Raw genomic sequence first — 24561 nt, forward strand, 5'->3', positions numbered from 1 at the left:
TTTGGCTTGAACGAACGTCCACTTGGGATGAGTCAGCACGACTGTACGCGGTAAGTGGACCCCGCCCGTTTCGCTTGCAACGTGCATGCAAACGCGGACGGGTCGGGCCAACCAGCATTGAGATTTGTGCAGAACCACTCAAACGTCGCCATTTATGTGCCGGCCGCGACAATTTTATCAGGATGAGGCAAAAGCAAGCACTGTGCTGTGCAACCTCATCGTAGCGATGAGACCCATGAAAACGCCGCTGTTGAGGACGGCTGCAGGAACCGGAATCTCAGTTACAAGACACTAATGTATCGGCTTGACTTTGAGTACCATCTTTGGTTAGACTCGTCGGAAGATAGTTCATGTGTACGTAGTCACATGGGGATGGGTCCGCTCGATGTCTGACTCGACAAGCTTTCGTCGTGACAATGTAAACATAGCCTATGACTAGTGGCTTGATAACGGTATTGATGCTAGTAGATGTCATGACAAAGACGTCAAAACTAACAGGAGCACTGCCTCTTGTCGGTCAGAAAATGATCGGTTGAAAAATATTCCAAGCTTACTGTGTTGCATCCTGTGACACTGTTTCACGTTTTTTTTTCACAGGTGAGCTCCTTGTTAAAATTTAAATTAATTTCTGGGGTTTTACGTGCCAAAACCACTATATAATTATGAGGCACGCCGTAGTGAGGGACTCCGGAAATTTCGACCACCTGGGGATCTTAACGTGCCCCAATGCACGGGACACACGCGTTATTGCGTTTCGTCCCCATCGAAAGGCGGCCCCCGCGGCTGGGATTCGATCCCGCGACCTTGAGCTTAGCAGTGCAGCATCATAGCCGTGAAGCCACCACGGCGGGTTGACCATAACAAGTGACAAGTGGCAAGTTTAATGGAAACACAACCTACGGGTCCTTCTTTACGACAAACACACGTATGTATATTCCTAAAGAAAAACTAGAATGAAAAGGAGAAGTTGCTAAGCATTACTTTATCCGTTCCCATCAAAGGTTGTTTGAAAAAAGCTCACAAGAAAGGGGGGGGGGTATGCCATGGCGTATTCCTGACAGCACACTGCGGAATGAATGAAGAAAAAAAGGCAAAATAGGGGGAAACAGGAGTCGGCGGTTCCTTGTCTGCTGTTTCTTTATGCTGCCTTTTTCCTCCCTCAATAATTCTGAGTTGTACTAGTATCAAAAATACGTCGCTAAAAAGTTCCAAATAAAGATGCCGATGAAGCGAAAGGCGAAGATCATGGTGCAACAAAATAATTGCGGAAGGCGTAGCTTTTGCTTTAGTATCACTACTTACGCTCAGGACAAAGTAGACAATACACGCTGTGATCCCAACCTTGTTGTCGAAACGGAGACGGAGGTACTACACATCAAAAAGAAATGAAACGCCACTTCAAACACAGTGAATAACGCCAACAGTATTCATTTTATCACGCTTAATACGTCAATTATTTGAGTAATCTATAAAGTACGAACGCCCACGCCACCAACAACAGGATATGAAACGCAAATTTCCCATTCGAACTAGGCAGCGGTCCTTGCTTCTACTCAAATTAAAATTCAAACTTACTTCCAACATCGCGGGTGCAGAGTTCCTTGGTAAAAATGCCCCGTCGCGGGCTCGAACAGAACCGCAAACCAATACATTGGTAAGTATAGGAGGAGCAACAAGGATAACAAAATTCAGCAGCAGCAACAAGGATAATCCTAACACAAACATCTAATCTAGAGCGTCAGTGAGCGCAACAATATTCTTCGATGCGCAGCATCTATAACTATATGTATAAAAGGAGGACAAACATGGTGTACGGTGCCTTAACACTAAAAGCAGGGCACGGATATAATATATATTATAGCAACAAACGATACGCACAATATGAACACCAAGTCAACACGAAAGTTTGAAGATAACAAGGGTAAAGTCAGCCAAAATAAAGAGCATGCCCATCAAGAATTGAAAGACTGGTGTCAAAGAACCTCATACAAAAAAATTAAAGCAGACGCAACTCAATTTGACACCTACGTAATGCGAAGCATGATTGGTTTCGTGGAGAACGGTTCTTATACATCATATATATATTCTCCAGTGAACCAACGATATTCTTTTGATGCGTTGAAACTAATGCGGAGTGCAGGGCATGGTGATTGTTCTTGTGATATACCCAATGACCCAAGTTGGCATCAAAGAGGTCTATTGAAGAGTCACATATACCGAGTGGTCCACACCCACTGGTCCCAACTGTATATACCCAGAGGCACATGCCCACTGGAACAGTCAACATTTATTAATGCAATTAGCATTCTTTGGGAAGATCACCCAGGTTTCGGCATCTCTCCGTCTATCTGCCTGTCAGATTGTACGCGTCGAACATCTCTCCCGCCTACTTTGGCCACAGAGTGGTCCATGGTCTTCCGGTAGCACATCCGGATCTGCTAAGTGTGTTGTATACCAGCCGTGCCCCTCTCTCGCGCTTCTTTCTCGACACGCTGCGCTAACTTGGCGCTGCCGCAAATGTAACTGGGTTCGAAACGAACCATCGGTCCAACTTAGGTAATGAGTATGTGACAATGCTCACATACGTGCCACACTTCAATGAACCATTTTCACGCCGACGTGGAAGACTATTTGTCACCAATAAATCATCATTATGGGTAGGCACCGCTGTTCAAAGAAACACTTGGACACCAAATTGAAGTACGGCGTACCCACCACTTGACCTGTGCGGGTCTGCAACGAACATCTTTGACGCCAACTTGTGTCACTGGGTATGTACCAGTAGGCGTGTACCACTCATCAATGAATGTCTCTGACGCCCACTTGGCTAATTATGTGCCACAGGGAATATGCCGCTATACAATGACAAAAAGAATCCCTTTAATATCCGCGATGCTAAGTGGAATCGATCCCTCGTCCCAACGGTACCTCAACGATAGTAATGCAATGCATTAGCAGGCTGCGCCACAAATGTACTGGGAATGTGTGTCCCTTCAATGACCCTCTCGCCAACGTGGGTGACTGAATATGTGCCACTGAATATGCGGCCGAGCGTGGGAAAAATTCTGAGCGCTTGCAGGCACTGGTGCGCCACACATCTCGTCTCGGACGCCACGCGCGAACTTCTCGGCAGTGCCACTAGATAGCGCGAAGGAGCAGCCCTGTTGCCGCATGACGCGTTTCAGAGCAATCGCGCGCACCGGCGCGCCGTGAATTTTGAAGGCAACGCGCAGGCTACGCGGCGGAAGCACTAGATGGCGCCAGGTGCTCTTGGGGAAGCCCGAAAGAGGAGCCACTGTGCATAGCACGCCCGATACATAATTCGTTTCGATGGTGGCAATGCGTCGTGTCACTGTATTCATTCAATACTTACGCATTATCGCCGACACTCATCGTGAGAAGTGCCCTGCCCCACTTTATGTCTTCATTATAAAGCAACGCATTCCCAGACGCTCACATCTAGTTACCCAAGTTGGTGTCAAAGACTTTCGTTGAAGACTGGCACAAATCGAGTGGCACATACCCTGTGCTCCAAGTCGGAGTCGAAATGCTCCTTCGAACAGTGGAACCTGCCCAGTCCCACATCTACAGTCACTCATGTCGACGTGAAAGAGGTCCCTTGAAGAGCGGCACGTAGGTACACATTTCCACATACTCAGTAACCGAAGTGGGTCCGGTGGTTGGTTTCGAGCTCTGTTACCACTGCCCAGCAGCCCGACGCACTACCCATAATGACTACGGACTATCCAGTGAACCAGATAGCCGGGAAAACGGTTAGATACGAACATACATACATATATACACAAGTACAAACATAGATAGCCACCTGAAAGTGCGTAAAGTAGCCTAAGGATTCTAACGCATCAACATAGATAGATAGATAGATAGATAGATAGATAGATAGATAGATAGATAGATAGATAGATAGATAGATAGATAGATAGATAGATAGATAGATAGATAGATAGATAGATAGATAGATAGATCACCAATGTCTGTGAAGTTCTAAAAGAATGCTAGCGCAGTAGAAAATCACTTAAAATTTCGCTGGTGCTGGGGAGAATCAAACCTCCGCCATATTTATTTAGTCAATTTTGCGTGTTTACAGACGCGCTCACTTCGTTGCTTCGCCGCTAGATGGGGCAGCGTGTCAAGAGGGATGCGCGAGAGAGACGGCGGACTGCATACATGGGCTTCGTACACGCCGCATTTCGGCGGGGGCAATAAGGTTTATGGCTGCAATGCAACATGGCTAATCGTAATAACGTTGACACTCACCGTGAGATCGGTTCTCCCAGAAGTTTTGGAATGCACTGCCTTCGAGTTCAGCCGAAATTTACAGATTGGATTACCACCGGAACCGACCCGCAATTTTAGACTGCACTACCTTCGTGAACGGCTCACATATTTTCGGGCTTGGCCCAGATTTTGCGACTAAACATACGCAGCGGCACATAGACTACACAAATTTCGGGACTGGCCCACATTTTTCTTACTCAACTTTATGGATGGGCCCACAAAAACGACCAGATAGTCACCAGATGGTCACTTTATAAAACTGGGTTGAACTCGCCAGTATGGCTCCGCATTAAGACGGTAAATAGATACAACCGGGGTTTTCCAGCACTTTAGTTGATCCAAATGAAACGGTAAATAAACGCCACAATTGGTGTAGGTAACTGGTAAGTGAACGCGAAATATAGCGCGCTTGATCGAGACGAGCTTTATCAACATGGAATTCACGCTTTAGTTTTGAATTATTAGTTGAGAACTCCTCCTGGCGATGCCTCTGTCCCATCGCTTCACAAGTACTACGCAGTAGCTAGCCGCCGCGAAGGGCTACTGCATTTTTTATGAAAGAGTGGGGCAATGTGACTGCCATTAGGAAAAACAGAAGAAGCATGAGGTGCGTGCGCTTTTCTCTATTATGTGCAATTTTTGTATACTTGTGAAAAATGTCGCCCCAGAACAGGTGACAGTGGTTTATGCCGGATAAAATAAAGTTTATAGATTAGAAAGTTGATTGTGCTAAGCAAAGAGAAAAGCACTCTAGACAGAATACGCGAAAAGCTAGATGTACTTGATTACAGTATTTTCACCTAAACAACCTGTTCTTCGAAAGTAAATCAAAGTAATAAATGTTTTACGGGGAAATCAATATCCCAGCCTCTTGAGTAAGCTCTACATAACACTGCAGACATTTTCTTAGTCATTTTACTTTACGCATGAATGACATAAATGACTGAAATTTGCAAATGATTGACCCTTAGGCAGCTTGCAGGTAAGACGGTTCTATGTCACCCAATCTACAGATGTGCCGGCCAATTTCTGCCAAGTTAAAAAAAAATATGTGTGGTGTTCTCGGGTCATCACCTTTGGAGAGAGTTTCTGTAAGAATTTCAAGATCAGCCACGTCACAACATCGACATGGTCGGCACTTGCCGCCATCCGTAGCGCAGTACTTTATGTGCACGAACAATCAACAAATAAGTGGGCAATATTCTGTGATTCAAAGGCAGCCCTACAGTCACTTTTATCAGCTCTGCGCCGCAGCCTGCATGAACAATTGGTAGCAGAGATACGATTACGCTACCATCAAGCGCTGGTCAGAGGCCGACAAATGTGCCGATAAAGGTGCCCGTGAAGCACATGACGATTATGACAGAATCTCAATACAATTGTCAAGAACGGATGCAACGCGGCACCTCAGCAGTGTTACCCATACTATAACTCCAAGAAAATGAAATACACCAGTTTATCAACGAGTGCCTATATGCCATGGACCCACAGATGCGATTACAACTTTTACCCGGTTTTAAACGACAAGAAGAAACCTTACTGTGCCGCCTTCGAATAGGAGTTTCTTTTACAAACTCCTATTCATTCCTAATTGAAATGGCGGACAGTGCCAACTGCAGCACATGTGGTGTTGAGGAAACCACCAGACATCTCTTATGTGACTGCCCAAGATACGAAGAAGAGAGGATTGCCCTTCGGACTGCTTTGGGGCACTTAGACGACAGGCCTTTTTATGAAGCAGATATTGGGCCCGTGGCCTCGTGCGTCTGCTATGTATAGGGCTACAAATGCTCTGATGCGTTTTTTGAGGTGCACTGGCCTGTAAGACCGCCTGTGATGAAATTCAGCGATGAACGCTTGACTGTGCAAATGTGCAAGGTGTGAACTTCTCTCTTCCTTCTCCGCTTTCAAACCCTTCTCCCCCTTTCCAAATGCAGGGTAACCTACCGGGCTCAGCCTGGTTCACCTCCCTGCATTTCCCTTATTACTTCTCTCTCTCTCTTCACTTCAGCGGGGATTTCTCCATTGCAGAAATCCCCGAAATAAATGCAGAGCGTTCTGCATTTATTTAGCGGCCACGTGGACTGTGTTTCCCGGAGGTTTATTTTTCTGTGAAAATTGGAGTTTATCGGAACTCTTTTCTGCTTACGGAGCAATGAAATATGGGTTTTCTGCTCTTTTATGAGCCTTATTCGCCTCCCAATTTCGCCTATACCCCAAAACAAGCCTTGACAGCAAAAAAAAAAAAAAAAGATAAAGTGGTACACAAAACGGTTGTTTCAATATATATAGTTAAAATTTACAATAGCCGAAGCGTTAGTCGGCGTTACAATTTACACTAATACATACACCCGTATTTTCAAATGTAGTAAACACTAAATATGGCGCGGTGTTTCTATTTAACAAAATGGTACATGCAGAATGATCTTTCATCTTTAGCACTGGATACAGGAGAAGCCATTACCTCCATGTAGGGCATGAAAAGACGAGTCAATCTTGGCGATCCATTCGTCCGAAAACTAAGGGCTCAACTATTTCTTGAACAGATGTTCAGGCAACTTTTTTGCCATAGAGATAATGTTATGACCAGTCAACGGCAAACTATAAATGCCCGTATGTGTCTAACGCTCCTGGAAGTTATGCCTTCATTTTCAGGTTGGTGATCTGGCTGATGCACCAGAATCTCTCGTGCATTAGAAGACGATGGGAAGGTTTCAATGCACGGAGCAACATTACTTTTCGGCAATAGCAACGCAATGCTCTCGCAAGCTGTTAACGACTTCGCAGCTCTTCTTCTCATCTACAGTGCAAAGCATGCAATCGACGTTCACAAAAATGTATAATGGACGATGCCTCATTCTGTCGAATAGGCCGCGTCTGCAAGCATGTATCATGCAAGAAAGTAGAGTCTACTTCTAGTTCCTTAGTTAATGAAAGCGTTTCGTTTGGATTGTTTTGGGAACTTTAGCTTCATGACGAGGCTGTGTGAGGAGTGTGTTGTCACAAGGACAGGCTTCAGCTTCTGGCTTTGACAAATGAGAGCCCTGGAATTCAGTTTATCGGATTATTCTGACTAGTGAAATTTCAACGGAAAGCGTCTTGTGAGATTTATCGCAATAATCAGTAAACGGCAGAACCCTACTGATGTAACACCACATCTCCTTTCTGATGACAGCTTGTAGGAAATTTGGTTTCATTTAAAGTTGAGTTTTTATAATTTCATTTAATAACAAATTCAGCGTCGGTAAACAAGAATATGACACTGAATAAGCATGCATAGACCTCTAAATTACTTTTTTCTATGTGTTTTACTTTGTCTACGAAAAGAATAGTTATGGTGAAAATTTTTCTATAGTCTCAGAGGCAAACATGCTTTCAGATATGTTCGACTTTTCCGCCTGATTAGTCATCATTTCCTATGCAATGGTATAAAATACGGCGTAAAACATGCGCCATAGATGCTATTGATAGAACCATAGAACTTATTGGCGAAGAAGTCAGTTCAGTCTTCCCAGTTACTATTCTATGCCTAGTAATTGCTCTAAATTATGTTGCTTGGTGTTTCTATCAATTTATGCAATAATTCTGCAAAATTACTGATAAATAAAGAGAGAGAGAGAGAGGGGGGGCTATAAGAAAGGCAGAGGGGTGAACTGGGCCTGACCACAATGAATTAATGTTGGGTGCGGGCCCGCCGGTTCATTAACAAGCACAACTCCACGTGTAATGCACACTACTATAATCTTATCTTTATGCATTGCATCGGAATTTTTAGGGTTTTAAGTTTTGTGGGTTACCTGAAATATCGAGGCCACCCGGAGTCCATAGAGCAAAGGCACTACGGCAGTCACTGTCAGCGCCGATGCAACTACGGTGCCAGCCACAATCCAGAGTGAGTGAAAGCCATGTGCGTAGTAGTGGCCCACAAAGCCGACCACATTAACGCCGCTCGCCACTGACGCCACAACTGAAATGGCCAGGGCGGCAGCCGGAAGGCTTTTACCACCCAGGAAAGTCTCCAGCTCTTCGTATGCTCCACTGCCATTTCTCGGTGTTGACTGAAACGAGGCACAGAGTTTCGGAGAATTCTGCGCAAACAAGCACAGAATACGTGTATATGCAAGATAATAATGCCAGCTTTATCCAATCAGGATTGCCGATTCAATATGGAATCGTGAGCTTTGGCTGCATTTTCTTCCTGAACAAATGCCCTGTGTTCAAACTTCTCGCGTATTCTCTTGCGAGGAGCGGTTATGCTAACCAATAAGGATGCTCAGCATGTATATTATTTAGTAATTGAAAGCGTCAGTATGTTTTCACCGATTTCTTATCGTAGTGTATGCTGCACACTTACGCTTGTTTAAATCCAGTAATTGTAAAATTCTGATTCATTTTTAATTGAATTAAGGAAGGAATTGGTTATATCATGTCAATATTTTGCAATATGAAAACGAAAAAAAAAAGCTCGCTTATCTATAAGGAGGAGGTTGGTATAAACGATAACAATGCCACGAGGTAACTTTACATAATCGACACATTCGCCCACGCTGCAGTTATTCAGTAATAACAAAGTTAGGCAACCATGTAGTAAAGGAAGCTAAGCAGTGTTCAGACCTGAACGTTCTTAGGCGAAAACAGTCGCGCTAAAGGTGCATTCTAGCTGCTGCCGGATAGGTTAACAAAGTTCAGAAAAGTAACGCGGCAGCTTACATCAAATAACCGCATGATCGAAGTGGGTAACAAAAGTAGCTGGACGGTGGTTATTCATGTTTTTGTACTGTGCAATTCTGCAACTAAGGAGACGTATAAATCCCACAGGACGGTCTAACAGCGATGAAGCACACCTTTTTTAAATTATGCTTGCAAGCCAAGCTTGAGTTGTGCCTCTTTCATTTGAGTAGCATGACCATCGGCGGATCACACACTTCCTCTCTTTCTGGTGTTTTACGTGCCAACCATGATTATAAGGCACGCCGTAGTGTAGGGCTCCGGATTAATTTTGTCCACCTGGGGTTCTTTAACCTACAACGCAAGCACACGGGCCTTTTTTGCATTTCGCCTCCATCGAAATGCGGCCACCGCGGCTGGTATTCGATTCTGCGACGTCACACTTATGCAAGGATCGGGGTTAAGCGAAGCTTTCGGATATGTTCGCGTTAATGGTACAGTAAATGTTATTCAAGCATGACGCTAACGACCACAATGCTTGCAGAAAATGACGAAAATCAAGTGTTAATCTGAACAAATAAAATGTTCATGACACAAGAATAATGTGATGTTTAACGAAACGTAACGCTGTCAGGCGAGTGTAACGTAATGACGCAAATATTTACTAGTACCAAAAGTTGGGTGACATTATGCAAGCTGGCTATTATTTATGTCTGGTGCCATGTTTTTTATTGCCTTAAATATTTAATTTCCTAATAACTCAGTTTTCCACAGACGTTGCGCAGTTCGCACTATGCTTTCAAGCCTTTTATCATTTTCTTGTATATTTATTACGTGTTTCTTCAATAAACTTCAGCTGACACTGCAGCGTTTGTCCAGTCTTTTTTCTATGTCTTTTTTTTGCGTCTTTTCGTGCAGCTTGGAACTTTCGGAAATGTAAATATTTAGGTACAGAAGCGACCTCTAATTAAGGGTGACAGAAAACCACAATAATTGCGCCCACCCACTATGGGATGGCTTATGTTTCCAACGTCTTGTGTTCCCAACACCTCTGTCTTGTGTACAAGTTGCGCTATAGTTCATTCCAATACGACTGAAGAACAAGATCACAATGACGCCTGATGCTGCTGAGGCGTCGGATATCAGGGATGCATTCCCGACGAGCTGCGATGCTAAGTTATTTTACAAATTTCAGCAAATATTCACTTGAACAATGAATACCAGATCGAAAAAATTGCATCGCGACTTAAGGTACCCGTAGGCGTTTATCGAATCTAAATAATTACGAGGTATAGTGCATTGTGATTGTTTGAATTACTTGTTAGATTTCACCGTCCTAAATGTTCTTACTTCACTGTTTTGCTAAAGCTAACCATGCTCTCAACTTCGTTTAATAGCCAAACACTGAACACATTAAGCAATACCGTAGGGTTCGTCAACCAGAAGGCATAATTCAGCTGACCTGCTTATTGTTTTACATAACTCACCTGTCGCCGTCTTCGGGCCAAAGAAAAGTACAAGCCAACCAGGTATCCTCCAGCAGTCAACACAATGAAGACGACGCAGTCGTACACATCCAGATCTTTCATCAGATCCATTCTCTCAGCACGTTTCTGGTAAGTACGCTTCGATACGAGTTGTCCTCAACGATGTGCTCATCGACGCAGACTCCGAAGTATCAGAGGTCACACTGCCAAACTATGGCGAGCACATCTGGGAATGCACATCTGTGAAAGCACTGGCAAACGTTCTAGGCGACCACAATGAGCACCTGAATTATACAAATCACTACATTAAGTCTACGCAATATAATTCAATGTATAAAATCAATTTATTCTTGCATCACAAGTATAAGACCTTGTCGAAAAGCTCTTGTTTCATATGCGTTTGCTGCGGGAAGATTAATCAAGTGTTTATGCAAAAACATTTTGAATCCTAATAATATTGGATGTGACGGCCGCTTCACAGTTACATTTCGCGTTAGACGCCATTAAATTCAATAATCTTGCGAATATTCAATGACGAATGTACAATTATTAGATGATTAGATCGGTGACTTGCGTACTTTTTATTGTCAAACATTTTTTTTCTCGCAGTTACTGCATTAGCTATGAACTGTGCTGCGCAGTGAATGCCTTTACCCCAAAAAAATATTCGAAACGCGCAATATCGTCATATATGCCGTTCACTGCCACTTATCTGCTGCAAATTATTTTTTGAATGGGTAACCATATTGACGGAGCATGAACAGCTTTCCGATCGCACATAACATAAGTTACTGGGACATGACAAGCGCCTACCTCCTCACAACCGTTTTGTTAAAGTGATGTTTTCAACGTCAGAGAGGTTTCACTTACCTTCAAATAACTAAGAGTTCGGCTATGGCTTCTCTAAATCAGCTCAGTATGCCGTAGATGACGCCACCCATTAAGCTAGAAAAACCTGTCTTAAAATGCCATATACTATAATGCGACCTCTTCATACGAGGTTGGGCCTAGGAGAACAATGTCTGACGCGCTCAATGCCTGACGCGCTCACTGCCCGACGTACGGGTACCGACAAATGTATAACTCGACCAAGCGGCTGTTTTCTTTTTTCAAATACTTTATCTCAATGCCAAACGCAAAGAAATAGCAAAAATAACGTGCCTATTTCCTCTCCCATTTAACCCCGCAGGTGCGACTTTGTGCAGCATCGCGACCGGTACCTGCCAGCTACTCTCAGCAATTTTATTGGCGTTGCGGCAGCCAAATCCGTGCACAGGTCCTTATGGAGTTGTTTCTTTGATAGCGGCCCCAAATGTCATTTATTATTATGCTTTAGCAGAATCAAGCATGTACAACGTGTAAGAAAAGGTTCATTTTCATTCTAACAAAAATAAGAAAAACAATCCACCGCCTCTAAAGCACCCACCATGGTCCTCTGCGCTTGACAATTGTTGTCATGGAATGAGTCGAGTGTGAAATATAATCTTTCGATGCGATGTAGAACCTCCTAGTCGCTGCCAATTATGCGCAATCACCGCCAACTTTCTGACCATTTGTGCACGTAGCAGCACTCTTGCATAGACAACAGACGTATTATTACAATGTAAATTACTTCTCTAAGTAATGTCACCATTCAATGCTTGTTTGCGCGTTGACCTATACACCTAATAGGAGTCGTTTTCTTTATGCATAATCATTATCCCACAAGGCTCAAATTCATGCTTGCGTTGTGCTACATTACAAGGCGTCCATGTTCCCAGTTGCAGATTTCGAGCTGTGAGACCGTCTCTTTTGGCCCCTCAACATTTGCGTAGCATTGACAAAGAAACGCAGGCACAGAGCACAGGACCACTGTGTATAGTTCTAAACGTTTGCCGCTACAAGTTTATTTTCAAAGCGAAGCTTCCTATGTCTCGCTGATTCGACCGTGAGCGACAAAAACGCACTGCAGGAAAGCTAAGTTACACAATGGAACTACTGCACCTCTGCGCACAAAATAGAACGGGAACGACATACGTATCGTAGAATACTACAGTTTACATTCGTAGTTGTACCGATAAGGACAATGGCAACTGCAACGCCACGCTACGCAGATGAACTGTAGATATCTGCTTTGCATTACGCGCGTCACGCAATGCATTCCCGGCCGTCATCGTGGGTGTTGGGTGCAGCGCACGACAGAAGAGGTTGCCGTACACGAACGTAAGCGCGAGCGCGATCGTTCCCGTAAGGCTGATCGCGTGTAAAGGCAATATTGTGCAAGTGTAGAGTCTTCCATGAAAGTTTTAGTCTGTGCATGTAATCAACTGCTACATGATCTAAAATAAAGGCTATGGAACTTAAGTACATGTGTCTTCATTCAATGTCAACGTTCAAGAAATACAATCCTAAACAATCAAATCACATATGCATCCCATCGGATCACTCAGCATTTCTTGCGTTCGTTGCGTGGTCGTTGGCTTTGGCCTTCAACTTTGATTCAGTTTGCATGCGAGAAAGCTTCGCACTCAATCATCTTTCATTAAGAAATGGGTTTTGATTTGTTTATGTTTACAGAGAAAGCAAAATTAGTTTTAAAGGACGGCGCAAAAAATAGCATCGGCGGTATCATTAATAAAATTTCAGGCGGGAAATGCGTTCAAACATATCCGCATGAAGTCGCAAAGCGAATTTTTTACCGCACCTTCGCACCTTCATATTTTAGTGTGAAAATCAAGAACGCACCACTGACACATTGCTATGAGAAATGCGTGGGCCTAAATTAATTGCACTAAAAATTGCACTCCTACGCGACACGAGTGTGGCTGCCATTGAGCTTAGCAAGTGAGGCAATATGTGCCTCATAGGTCACTGAAACGGAGAATATTTCAGTGATAATTTATTCATTCACTTTCGCTACAGGTAAACGAATAATTTTTTAAGTTCAGTTAAGCGCATCTCCTTGGATCTAACCGAAGGCCTCACCAGCTGCTACTTTCGCGGGAAAAAGCAGAAGTTTGACAACTTAGCGGAAACGCAGTGCGTCTACACAATCATTTCCATCGGCCTATTCCTCCGCAGTTACGTTGACTGCTGATCAAGAGATCGAATTTCTCCGCTCACAGATTCCCACAGATTTGGTTCCGTTTATGGTGACGGTAAGAAAGCAAAAGGACCGCACAGGCCCTATGCTCGCCACGACAATAAACCCTACCAGTGTGGTTATTCGCATCAAGCGTGGCGAAAGATGTGATAGGCGAGTGGACCCAGTGTTGGCAACGGCAATTTTGGTAGCGATTATCTCGCCTACCAAGGGTGTCCTACCATGTGACGAGAGATGGAGCTTAAATATCGCCCCTTTCTTCTTTTTTTGTAATATCGCAAAGTTCCAACACTGTACATTGCATATAGAGTGGGCATATGAAATACCTTTGAAAATATAAACTAGTTGGTGATAAATGGGTGGTAAGCAGTGATTTGAAGCAGCCCAGGCAGTTGTAGCGGTGATAGGGATGGAGAGTTGAATTCAGTCACGTGTTTACGAATGAGAATCATTACTGAAATGTAACTGCGCGAGCACGTAGTGGGTAAACCGAATTCGCATAGCTAGTCCTGGCGATGTAGTGACAGTGCTGATGCGGGATAAGGTGACATAATATTGTTCGCGAGTGAGAGCGTAAACAAAATTCTCGCGATTGTTCAAGAGAACAACGTCGAGCCCCGACTGCTCCTTCCGTAGAGATTCATAGATTGACGCCGTTCAGCATTTAAAAGCAACAAAGTAGATACGACCGACGCAACGGTAAAGGGCTATGGGTTAATTTTTAACAACTCCAGGTTAGTCAACCAATACATCAAAAGTACCAGCACACAAGCGTTCTTGAATTCTCAAGCCATTCAAATTTGTATAGTCACACACCACTTTCAAAACGAAGCTGTGAAAATGGAAGCTGAGCACAAGTACGCCAATTCTCGCCCACCAGTTTTGATACTTACCCTTTATAATCTTTATGTATACCAATATTCTAATCTTTCCGCGTACTGATCAAGGAAAAGGAATATTTTAATCAACGGAACAGTTCTGTATTGCCTGTCCGATCAAGTTTAATAAAGTGGTATATACTGTATGATAATGTAACGCAACCTTCTCGATTTCGTGCGAAACCACTTGGGGTTTGTATCGTCTGATGGGCCATGCTTGATGATGTCATTTTCACTACTATGGATAGTTGGGCGAGTTGGTGATTCATCATCATACCGTATTGGTGAAGCAGGGCACTGACAAGGACAAAGTGGAAAGAGAATACATAACACTCGCAGCCAGTGTCGTGTATTCTTGTATCTCTCCACTTTGTCCTTGTCAGTGCGCTGATTCACCAATACGGTTTGAGGATGTGAGTTATGTTGCTGTGGTACCGCTGTTCGAGTTCAGGCCGTTGCTGGTCCGTCGCTCCTGATGGCACCCTTGTTGATCCGGGCTCCTAGCCCTCAATCTTCGTTCGTTGTCAGGCTACACATTGCATACAAGACTCGCAACAACTCCACTGTATGTACAGGTTTATTTACATATGCAGATTTCGACAACAGCTTGCGGTGTCACCGACTCCAGCTCTCTCATCGCTATTCCATTGCTCTTTCCAAAAACTAGGCCGAATTCCCCGTGTTAAGCCATTCGGTTCACACAATAATTACACTCCTCCGCCCATCGTCAGCGTAGGGCGGAGTACTATAACAATCACAAGCAGTTTTACAAGCACAAAACTGTCACGAAACAACGGTTAGCTCAAATCAGCCCAACAGTTTTCTTTCAGTAACTCCTACTGGTTGATTTCGCTCTTTCTTGTTTTCCTCTGGCCACTCCTTACATTGTAGATTCACTTCAAAGCACACACAGTAAAAGTTTTTACACCCAAAAGGGTGTAAAAAGGGTTATTCTCATTTTCACACCTTTGAGTACACCCTTTAACACCCTTATGCCATTATTTTACAATACTACACCCTATCAGTAGGGTGCATACATCTTTAGCACTCTCCGATTGGCACCAAGGGTGTTTCTTTATGCTCAAGAAGGGTGTAAGTGACACACAAATATGTATATGTACACATATGTGTACGCATGGGTCTTTTACAAAGGATATATATAACATGCCAAGAGCATTCGTGATAATAAAGGCGCTTTATTCGGTTATACAGTATTCAAGGCAAGTCATGTCAACTGTATCTATCCTATAGTATTAAAATCTATATGTACTTACCGCAATCGGCTAGCTTTCAATCTCAATTTAAAGAGCAAGCGGTAATTACAAAATTGAAATCAGCCTGTACGCAAAACGTACCCAGTAAGTGCGAACTTGGTGAGCAACACAAGTTTTTAAGGTATTCCTTTTAAAGAGCTTGCAATGATGTTCTCCTTTCTAATTACCGAGAAACACTTTCTGGTGCATGTATTTGGAACTATAATGCATTATGCCACACTATTTAGGTGTATATTTTGCGAGGCTGGTGCCGCTGAGAGCATTTCTGTCAGATGGCTAAACTTACCATATTGTCTGGCTTCAATTTTGAAATAACAATATGCCTTATCAAAATTTGAAAAGATTGAGAAAAGTTATGACACAACTCATTATTTACCCGTTCATTACATGCACCAACCAACCCAAATTAGCACTACACTAGACGCACTGCAGTGCACTGCATGGACAGACTGGGGCGCTCCATGGGGTTTGCCATCTCCAGTAGGAAATCGGACGCTCGTCTGGTTGACCGACCTGCCTTTCCTCTCTTTGCTTTCTCTCTCCCTTTGTACAAGATGCACCACCTTGTTGAAGAGGAAGCGTTATCCTGAGTTCAATTATTTGTCAAGCAATAATTTTACTGTTCCAGCAACTACAACATAAACTGGAAAACGAAACCGATTCTGATTTGTTCTCCATGCCCACAGAGCGCGACACCAGGTGGCACCGTGCGTTGTGCTTCCGATCTCGAAGGATCTAACAAGCGGTTGATGCAGCTGCAAATGTGTAGTCAGCCGACTTTTATCGTTTTATGTTGTGCAGATTGTTAGTTCACCGTAAATATGTCTTCATTTGTACTCAAGAATGGCGCAAGGCCCCAAGGAACAGAGATTGACGTATCGGGAGCAAAGAACAGAAGCGATGGATGGTTACGCTGCTTGACTCTCGGCATGTTCAAAATGGCGAAGTTTCGAATTTGTCGCTGTGTGATGTGCGCGTGTGTGCTCGGGATGTGCCATCATAGCGCGGGGATATTTGTGCTGAATGTGTTTCACTTCGTCTACAAAACTCTGCACGCAACGGCATCGAAGAAGTCGTGTGTTCAGGGCCGCTATAACCTAAAATGATTCCAAACTGTTTTCATTCCAATTACTGCAATCAGCGTCCACGATTGGTCAAAACATTTTCGGGTAACTCCCAACTTCGCCTGTCTGTCATGCGACGTCACGAAAACCGCGATAGCTCCCCATCCGATATAACGCGTACGCAATGATTATGCATGATTAAACCGCACAAAAGAAAAATAATCATTCCTGATTCGACGCCTTTTCACCATCAGCCCTCTGCTATTAGTGCAATGTTTTCTCTTCGCCTGTCTGTCACGCGACCTCACAAAACCGCGAAAACTCACCACGTCAAAGAGACGTCTACGTGAAAAAAAATGCATTAATATGCCGAACAAAACTGAAAATGTTTCTGAATAGCCACAGACTGCCCGTTCCGAAGGGAATAGAAGATGGATGCCCGTCGATCGCTCAGGCCCTCTCTACTCGCACTTGCCGGTAAGCATGTATTTATTTGCGCATGATAAATCTTTTTGCGTGGCAGTAAAACGTTATCGAGCCCTTTCGCCATGCATACGACTTCACTCTGCCAACTCTTCCTTGCTCAGGATCCGTTTTAGCGGCATTCTTATGCTTCCGTTGCACGCCGCCGCGATTTTTTACAAGCCACTGCAAGCTAAGTATAGGCGAAGCGGAGCAATCGGAGAAGCCGGCACCACCCTCTTCATGCGGTTATTTATTTTCACTGTGCTGGCTCGGCCCCATCGAAACCCTCTCCACTAGAGCGTGCTCCTCGCCTCTTGTCAGCCAATTAAATAAGAAAATCCGCTGAGCGTGGACAATGTTATTGGTTTTGAAAGCGAACAAAGGTGACCTCCTATAAACGAGAAGAGTGTTTGATTGGGTTGTTCAGACAACGCTGCGGGTCACCGCCCGATGCTTGCGTCCGTGGTTACGGAAATTTGATGTCAGGAGTTTGGAATCAAAACAGTTTGGAATCATTTTACGTTATAGCGCCCCAGGTGCACGTATGTGCTTGGATGCGGATAGCCTGCCCTCAACGGTAGCGCTGAGTTCAACGCTACCCCTTCAACGGATGTTCAACAGTCTGCGCGCTCATAACTTCCTCACGAGGTGAGCCCGTTGTCATTTTATTTGTTTGGTTGCGTAGCGAGGTGTTAAAATGATGTGTGGTAAGCCAGCGTCTGCATCAGAAATATTGTTTCAAAAATGCTAGTAAACGGCGTCTTACGGCAAAAAGGAAGCATGAATGCTAAAAAGGATTACGATCGAGGTAGATTACTCGTTGGCGTCATCTATTCTCCTCGAACGGGCGTGGTACGTCGGATGAACCTACTCGCGCTTGCGGCGCTTGTGCTGTATCGCTGAATCAGTCATGCCGAATTATACCTTTCTCGTGCCTTACGGCGCTCTACCTTCAAAATAACATTACTGTTTCTCCCGGGGGAGCAGTAGGGACCGTAGGTGAGACCTGACCGGCTGTCCTGGAGCAGTATTTTCGCTCGTGCTAGATTTTTTGTATGCTGCTCTCCATGACTTTTCAAAACATTTCAACTCAAAGAAAATGTGCAAAGAAAATGCCCCTACTGCTCCCCCGGGAAAATCAGTGCTGTTATTTTGAAGGTAGAGAGCCGTAAGGCGCGAGAAAGGTGTAATCTGGCATGGCTGACCCGCAGGCGCGAGAATGTCTGTCCGATGTACCGCGTCTGTGCGCGGAGAATAGGTTATGCCAACGAGGAACTTACCACGTTTGATCTACATGGTAGTGCAGTCGGCTCGATCGCGATCAAAATTTTCTGTGCGACGATTATAACCTCTGGCTTTGTTATTGTGATACTCAATAATTTCAGAAAACAAAGATATTGTTGAATCAAATTTAAACAGAGCTTTTACAAGCAAGAAAGAACAAGAGTTTATTGCAGTTGCATTGCACATGTCTGTCTGATCATTGAAGCTAACAAGAATTGTCGTATTTTACAACCTCCTTGCTGTCGCAACTCTGAGGCTAATTGCTTCAAACGTGAAGGAACCAATAGCAGTGCCAGCATTATTTGTGCATGATAACGTAAGTTTCTTCACATTTTTATTAATCAAATCGGTTCTAAACAATGCCGTAATTCCTCAAATGGCTTCAATCGTGGAAACAGTTTGACAACTGTACAAAGATCCAGATGCTTTTTCGTGTTTTTTGTGTGAACTGAGGTCCTACTTAACTTGAGCAGCAATTTATTCATTTTTATTTATTCATGTTACCTCCAAAGCCCGTCACGGGGGGAGGGCAGTACAATCATCAATAAACGCTGTAGATATTAGGAAGAACAACAACAATACATGTAGCAATAATAAAAACAATTAAAACATAAATCAATATACAAAACGTAAGGATGAACAAACGAACAACGTTGAAATGCTCTTGCACTCAATGTGAGGAGCATCTATGTTGCAAAAATGACCTGGCTTGGATTACACAAGTTATTAGAATATTGCTGGGTTGTGTTAAGCATCTCTACAGCCAAAATTATTTCCTGTTAAGGCTGCATGACTACATTATACTTGCTTACTTAAGAACAGCACTCCCTTTATATTGTACTTACACAAAAGCATGAATGTAGTTTCATGATCAGTAAGCTTTCTTTGTTGTCATTGCAGGACGAGAGGGTTCTGCTCACCCCCTGTGTGGTGTATTCGAGCCATAACCGGGAACAAGCAGAGTTTCTCCACCTCTGTGTCGACACGGAGCGGCTGTTCATGGTCAAAAATGCGGAGCAGGGGGTCGTCGCAATCATGAGTGCATTTTTTTGTATTGAACATAGTATATGGGCCTAAATCCTTCAACACTAGTGCAGTACTGGAACGAGTGTTTTTTGGTTTGAATGTAACAACGCCAAGAATGGTTGTTACAAAGTTTGTGAACATAGTTGTGCCGGCAGTGCGACGCTGAGGTTCATGTACATTAACATATGAATGCTAGCCTGGCAATTTTCTGCAATAGCTTGAGCAATAGTTTCGTGCAATTTTTAATATAACATTTTCTGCCGTTTTGATCACCATAATAGTATGATCCAGTAACTTTTTCCGCTGCCTCTGTGCCAACCACTTTATCTATAGACTGCTCCTTTTTGTTTTTATGACTTGGCAGACAGTATAATAGTGCCCAGGTGTAGGTCAGCGAAAAAGAAACCTGGTGTACTGTAGTCTGCACGGATTTATCAAAAACGTTGCTGGGTGTTGCTATGTACTGAAAAGAAGAGTACAATACATCTCGTTCTTATTAGGTCTGTCTTAACATTAATGTGTGAAACAATTGTAAGCAGTCTTGTACAAACATTATAGCTTGCTTGCTCTTCCTAAACATAGTTTGTTTATGAAACTTATTTGCCAGCCAGGAGCCATGCAACGATGCCTCAGCTTAAAAGTACTGCATGGTACAATTGTAACGTTTGTATTCACTTATAGGGCACATGAAAACTGGCATCCAGTGTTTAACATTTCCTAACATGCGGCTTGGTTAATATTTCATATTTTGCACATGTGTTGCAAAATGCAACCTGCCCAATACAAGGGAACGTTTTTGCGGTTTGACTGTCCTTTTATGAACAAAGATTAATGTTTATTGTGTATAACTTTATTTAGCAGCTGAGAGCTGACATACTAGTCTAAACGCAACAGAATATCTTGTTTTTTACAGGTATTTACAAGTTTTGAGTTAAAAATATTGCGTGGAACAATTATCACGCAGAAGTACTGTTACATTGTCATGAATACCGGCAGCCTTTGCTTAACTTTCATGAACCTGCTGGCGTGCTGCAGTGTCTTTAACTCGTTTATTTTTTGTACATGTGTTGCCAAGTACCTCATCCGAGTGAAAGCTAGTCTATACAGGTGTTCCCTACAAAGAATTGACGTAATATTTTAAAATAGCCGTTCTGAAGTATAAGGACGGCTCTTTAGAAGGCATGCTGTCAGCGGTGCTACCATGGGTGGATGGGGGACATGTGGTAATTAGTTGCTAATTAACAAAAATCTAATATATTTTACTTTTAGTTTCAACTGACTCATTGTAACTGGGATATGAAAGCAAGCTCTCTGCACAAGACATGTCCACTTTTGAATTTGGAGAATGCGATTACCTGTGGCGTGATGAATTTTCGCTGTAAGAGCACGCGAAACTGAAACTGGGATGCTGCTGACACTCAAGGCAACATTCTGCTTAAGTCGCCCAGCAGCTGGCAACCAGTGTGCTGCACGGAGCCCCATTGCTGCCCACTGTTGGGTGATGTGAGCAGAACGTCGCCTCGAAGGGCACGTCTTTATGCTCACTGCAGCCTCGGGTACAGTTTCCCTTGCTGTGATAGCCGAAGTTCATCGTGCCATAGTTGTGCGGGTAATTGCATATTTTTCCAGATTCTAAAGTCTATATGTCTTGTGCAGAGAGCTTGTTTAACTTCCCCGATTACGATGAGTCCACTCAAACTAAAAGTAAAATGAATTTATTTTTGTTAATTAGCAAATAATTAACATGTATCACCCGTCACCTCATGGCTGACACTGCTGACGGCATGTCTCCGAAGGAAACGTTGTTTTATCTCAGAACGGTTCTTTTTACATTACTGACGTCTTTGTAGAAACGCCCTTCTAGAGTTGTGTGATATTACTGTTGAACCAACCTTATTGTGTACTCAGCTGAAACATGCACAGATGATGAAGAGCAGATATATACGTGGTGTTACCTCTGGTAATGTGCTATAATTTTTTAGTGTGAAGGCCACCACAGTTTTTTTTTTTTGCAAGTGGCTGCTCTGCTTTTACTCACTCATACTCAATATATGCGTATTTTGTACCACACATATACAGTGATCCATGTGAATTATTATGATCAGTTGAAAACTATACTGTTAACTGCAGTGATGCTTTACAAGTAATGTTTGTATTTTATTGCTCCTTGTATGGAGTACAATAAAGTTTATTCACATTTTGCTTTCAAATCGTAACATATAGGTCTCATATATATGCTTCAACATTTAGTTATGCTTTGCATTTTTGTACAAATGCAGCAGTGACTTCTTTTGCATGCCCATGGAGTGAAGCAGAATACATATTAGCCACAGATTTAAGACATGCTAAATGTGATGTTTGTATATATATATATATATATATATATATATATATATATATATATATACAGTGTATGTGTACCTAACATGTGTTTGAATTGTATACCTTCAACCAGATTTTAAAAACAGGAATACACCTGAGATGACGGAGACCATGATGCATATTGTTGAACTCCTGCATGAGACAACATCCACTTTTCAAAGCAGGGCTCATGGAATCATATTTGAAATCTGCACAAGCATATATACATATATATTGTTTCACTATAATTTAACTTCAAAAAAACATTTAAGTTCAGGAAACTAAGCAATACGCCATAGGTCTCATTCATCTTTAAAATATTCCACTTTAAAGTTCGGTTCAAGCTATTTGACACCTGGTACAGGGACTGTACGCCCATCTTCGCACCCTTCACAGTGGGTGTTAAATAAGGACAAATAAATGAAGGGTGTAGGTGCCACCCTTTGGTTGGGATGTTTTCACAACACCCTACAGTTTCTTTACATAGGCACCCTTGTTGTAGGGTGTGCCAAAAAGGCACCTTGTCAAATAGGTGTTAACTTACACCCTTAGGTGTTTGTCTCTGCGACAAGCCTATTTACACCCTTTTGGGTGTAAAAACGTTTACTGTGCACACTAACAAACCAAAATAACCAAACCAGCTACAAGAAACGACAACCATAACATTCACCAACAAATGCCAGGAAAATAATGTTCCTTTCATTTTGAATCCGCTTGTTACCCGGTCTATGGACTCGAGCAAGCTCCAAACTAGAGGACGCGCCGTGGAATTGCTTAAACACAGGCGGCGGCCTGCTCTATGTGACGAAGACCGCCTGAGCAACGTGACTCCCATCTGCCCATTAGCCTCACAAGGAGCGTTGCCGGCGCGTGCTTTTTATCCTTTGCCCAGCTCCCCCGACACTGTGAAGGGAGTGGGGGGCGACAGCAGTAACGATCGGCAAGTGAAGCGTTTGCCGGCACCCGTTTGCCGCGTTTGACGGTTTAAAACACCCTGCACGTGTGGTCCGCGACCATCGGCTCAGCGACGCCCACCATCCCTCGCTAAACGGCCTATCTTGTTAGCCGATAGCACGCGCACTCCCCGGGCCTACACGTATATGTAAACGTTTCTGTAATGTCCTCCTGTGCTCGTTTACATGCATACAAATAAATGATCCAAATAAAGATCGTCGAACTTAACACTGTTAAGCATGTCGTGGAAGATGCCTGGGTTACTGTGGCTTTGCTTGCGTTACGCCACATAGGACGTGATGAATCTCCGCGTAGCATTTTATTGGCAGGAATCAAGACCGTTTTCAGAGGCAAAGATCATTGGGACATGGTCGCCCACATGGCTAGCGCAGAAATCAATGACAGTGTTACTTCACCTATACTTCAAGACCTCAAGTTTATGTCTATAGCTACTCAAGTTTCGGAAGTCGGCAGGGTTGTGGAACTAATTATAGACACGGTCAGAACCTTCAAGTATATATACGTGCAGCTGGGGGTATTTCTCACACTTCTTTATACCTTTTCACCGCTTTATCCCTAAGCCGCCTTATTGTGTGGCAAAAGCATTTTATCACGTGCGTCTGGTTAACCTTATTGCCTTTGTATTCTTCTCTATCTATCTTATCGTTGTTATAAACACGGCGCATTCATATATCCACATTGTTTACTATTTCGACATCTTAGGAAAACATCTTTCATTGCAGAAGAATCTTCCCGAAAAAACTATCTTGCAAGAGCCCTATTCACACAAGCAAACAACAATGTCGTTCGCTAGATGGAAATTGACCGGATAAACAGCAGCGGAGCAATGCTTTTCTCAAGGTGGATGCAACGTTTCGGCAAATGGACTTTGTCTTCGTCAGGAAGCAAAGGCCCTGGCGAAGATGAGCCTCCGTGTGGAAACGCTAGGTCCAGTATATTGTTCCTTGTATCCTTGTTCGATAACTGTTTATCAATTCATACAAAACAGGCAACTTTCTAAGTGTTCTCAAAGAGCAATTGGTGCTCGAGAAGTGCATGGGATGCTTACCGGAAATTTCTTAGCGAGACTCGAATGGGACGGAAACAGCTGAAAGTAAAACTATCGCGGATGAGTGTTTCAGCCTTAATAATAAAGCAGATGTATTTGCAGCTTTCGACCGCGGCCAATGAGTCTTAACGCCTCTAGGACTACAAAACGACCGCAGTTCCCAGTGTGCGATACGTTAGAAATTATTGACGCTATTCAGGTCTCGAGAAAGTTGAGATGTTGAGAGGCCGGCCGGGCTGCGCGCATGCACCGCAGTGGGAGCGCGGGCATGAACACGCACAGTCAAGGGTGCCTCGATGCCCTCCTCTCCCACCGCTCCCCTTCCACTGGGAAGTCGCGTTTTGTCTACGCTGTGCGTTCGCTCCCCATGGAAGCGTGCGTCCCTCACCCTCGCGCGCTTTCACTCGTGTACATACAGCATACGGCCAATGAGAGTTTCTTTCTATTCCCGGACGCGACGATGGAAAGGTGAGCCCTTAACAGCTTCGCTGTAAAAGCACTTGTAGGAATTCTCATGATTGGGGCACATGCTAGCCTCGCATGATAACGATCCATTCGGTGTAGCGGAGACGCTCTAGGCGGAAATGCGTGAAGGTTTCAGTGAAAAGGTACACTGGGGGAAGGCGGGGGGGTCGCATTACCTTTAAAGG

General features: G+C 43.6%; 1 protein-coding gene across 1 annotated transcript in view; it reads right to left on the reverse strand.

The window, feature by feature from the left end:
- Positions 1–11425, reverse strand: part of LOC119453465 (sodium-coupled monocarboxylate transporter 2-like) — a 38676-nt gene extending 27251 nt beyond the window's left edge. The window contains exons 1-4 of the mRNA XM_037715497.2: positions 11325–11425; positions 10455–10738; positions 8097–8357; positions 1303–1368 (exon numbers count right to left, since the gene is read on the reverse strand). Of these exons, the coding sequence (XP_037571425.1) occupies positions 1303–1368; positions 8097–8357; positions 10455–10565 (438 nt within the window). The 5' untranslated portion in view covers positions 10566–10738; positions 11325–11425. The remainder of the gene's footprint in view (positions 1–1302; positions 1369–8096; positions 8358–10454; positions 10739–11324) is intronic.
- Between the last annotated feature and the right edge of the window lie 13136 nt (positions 11426–24561).

This window comes from Dermacentor silvarum, chromosome 5 (genome assembly GCF_013339745.2).
Source record: "Dermacentor silvarum isolate Dsil-2018 chromosome 5, BIME_Dsil_1.4, whole genome shotgun sequence".
In the NCBI taxonomy this organism is placed as follows: domain Eukaryota; kingdom Metazoa; phylum Arthropoda; class Arachnida; order Ixodida; family Ixodidae; genus Dermacentor; species Dermacentor silvarum.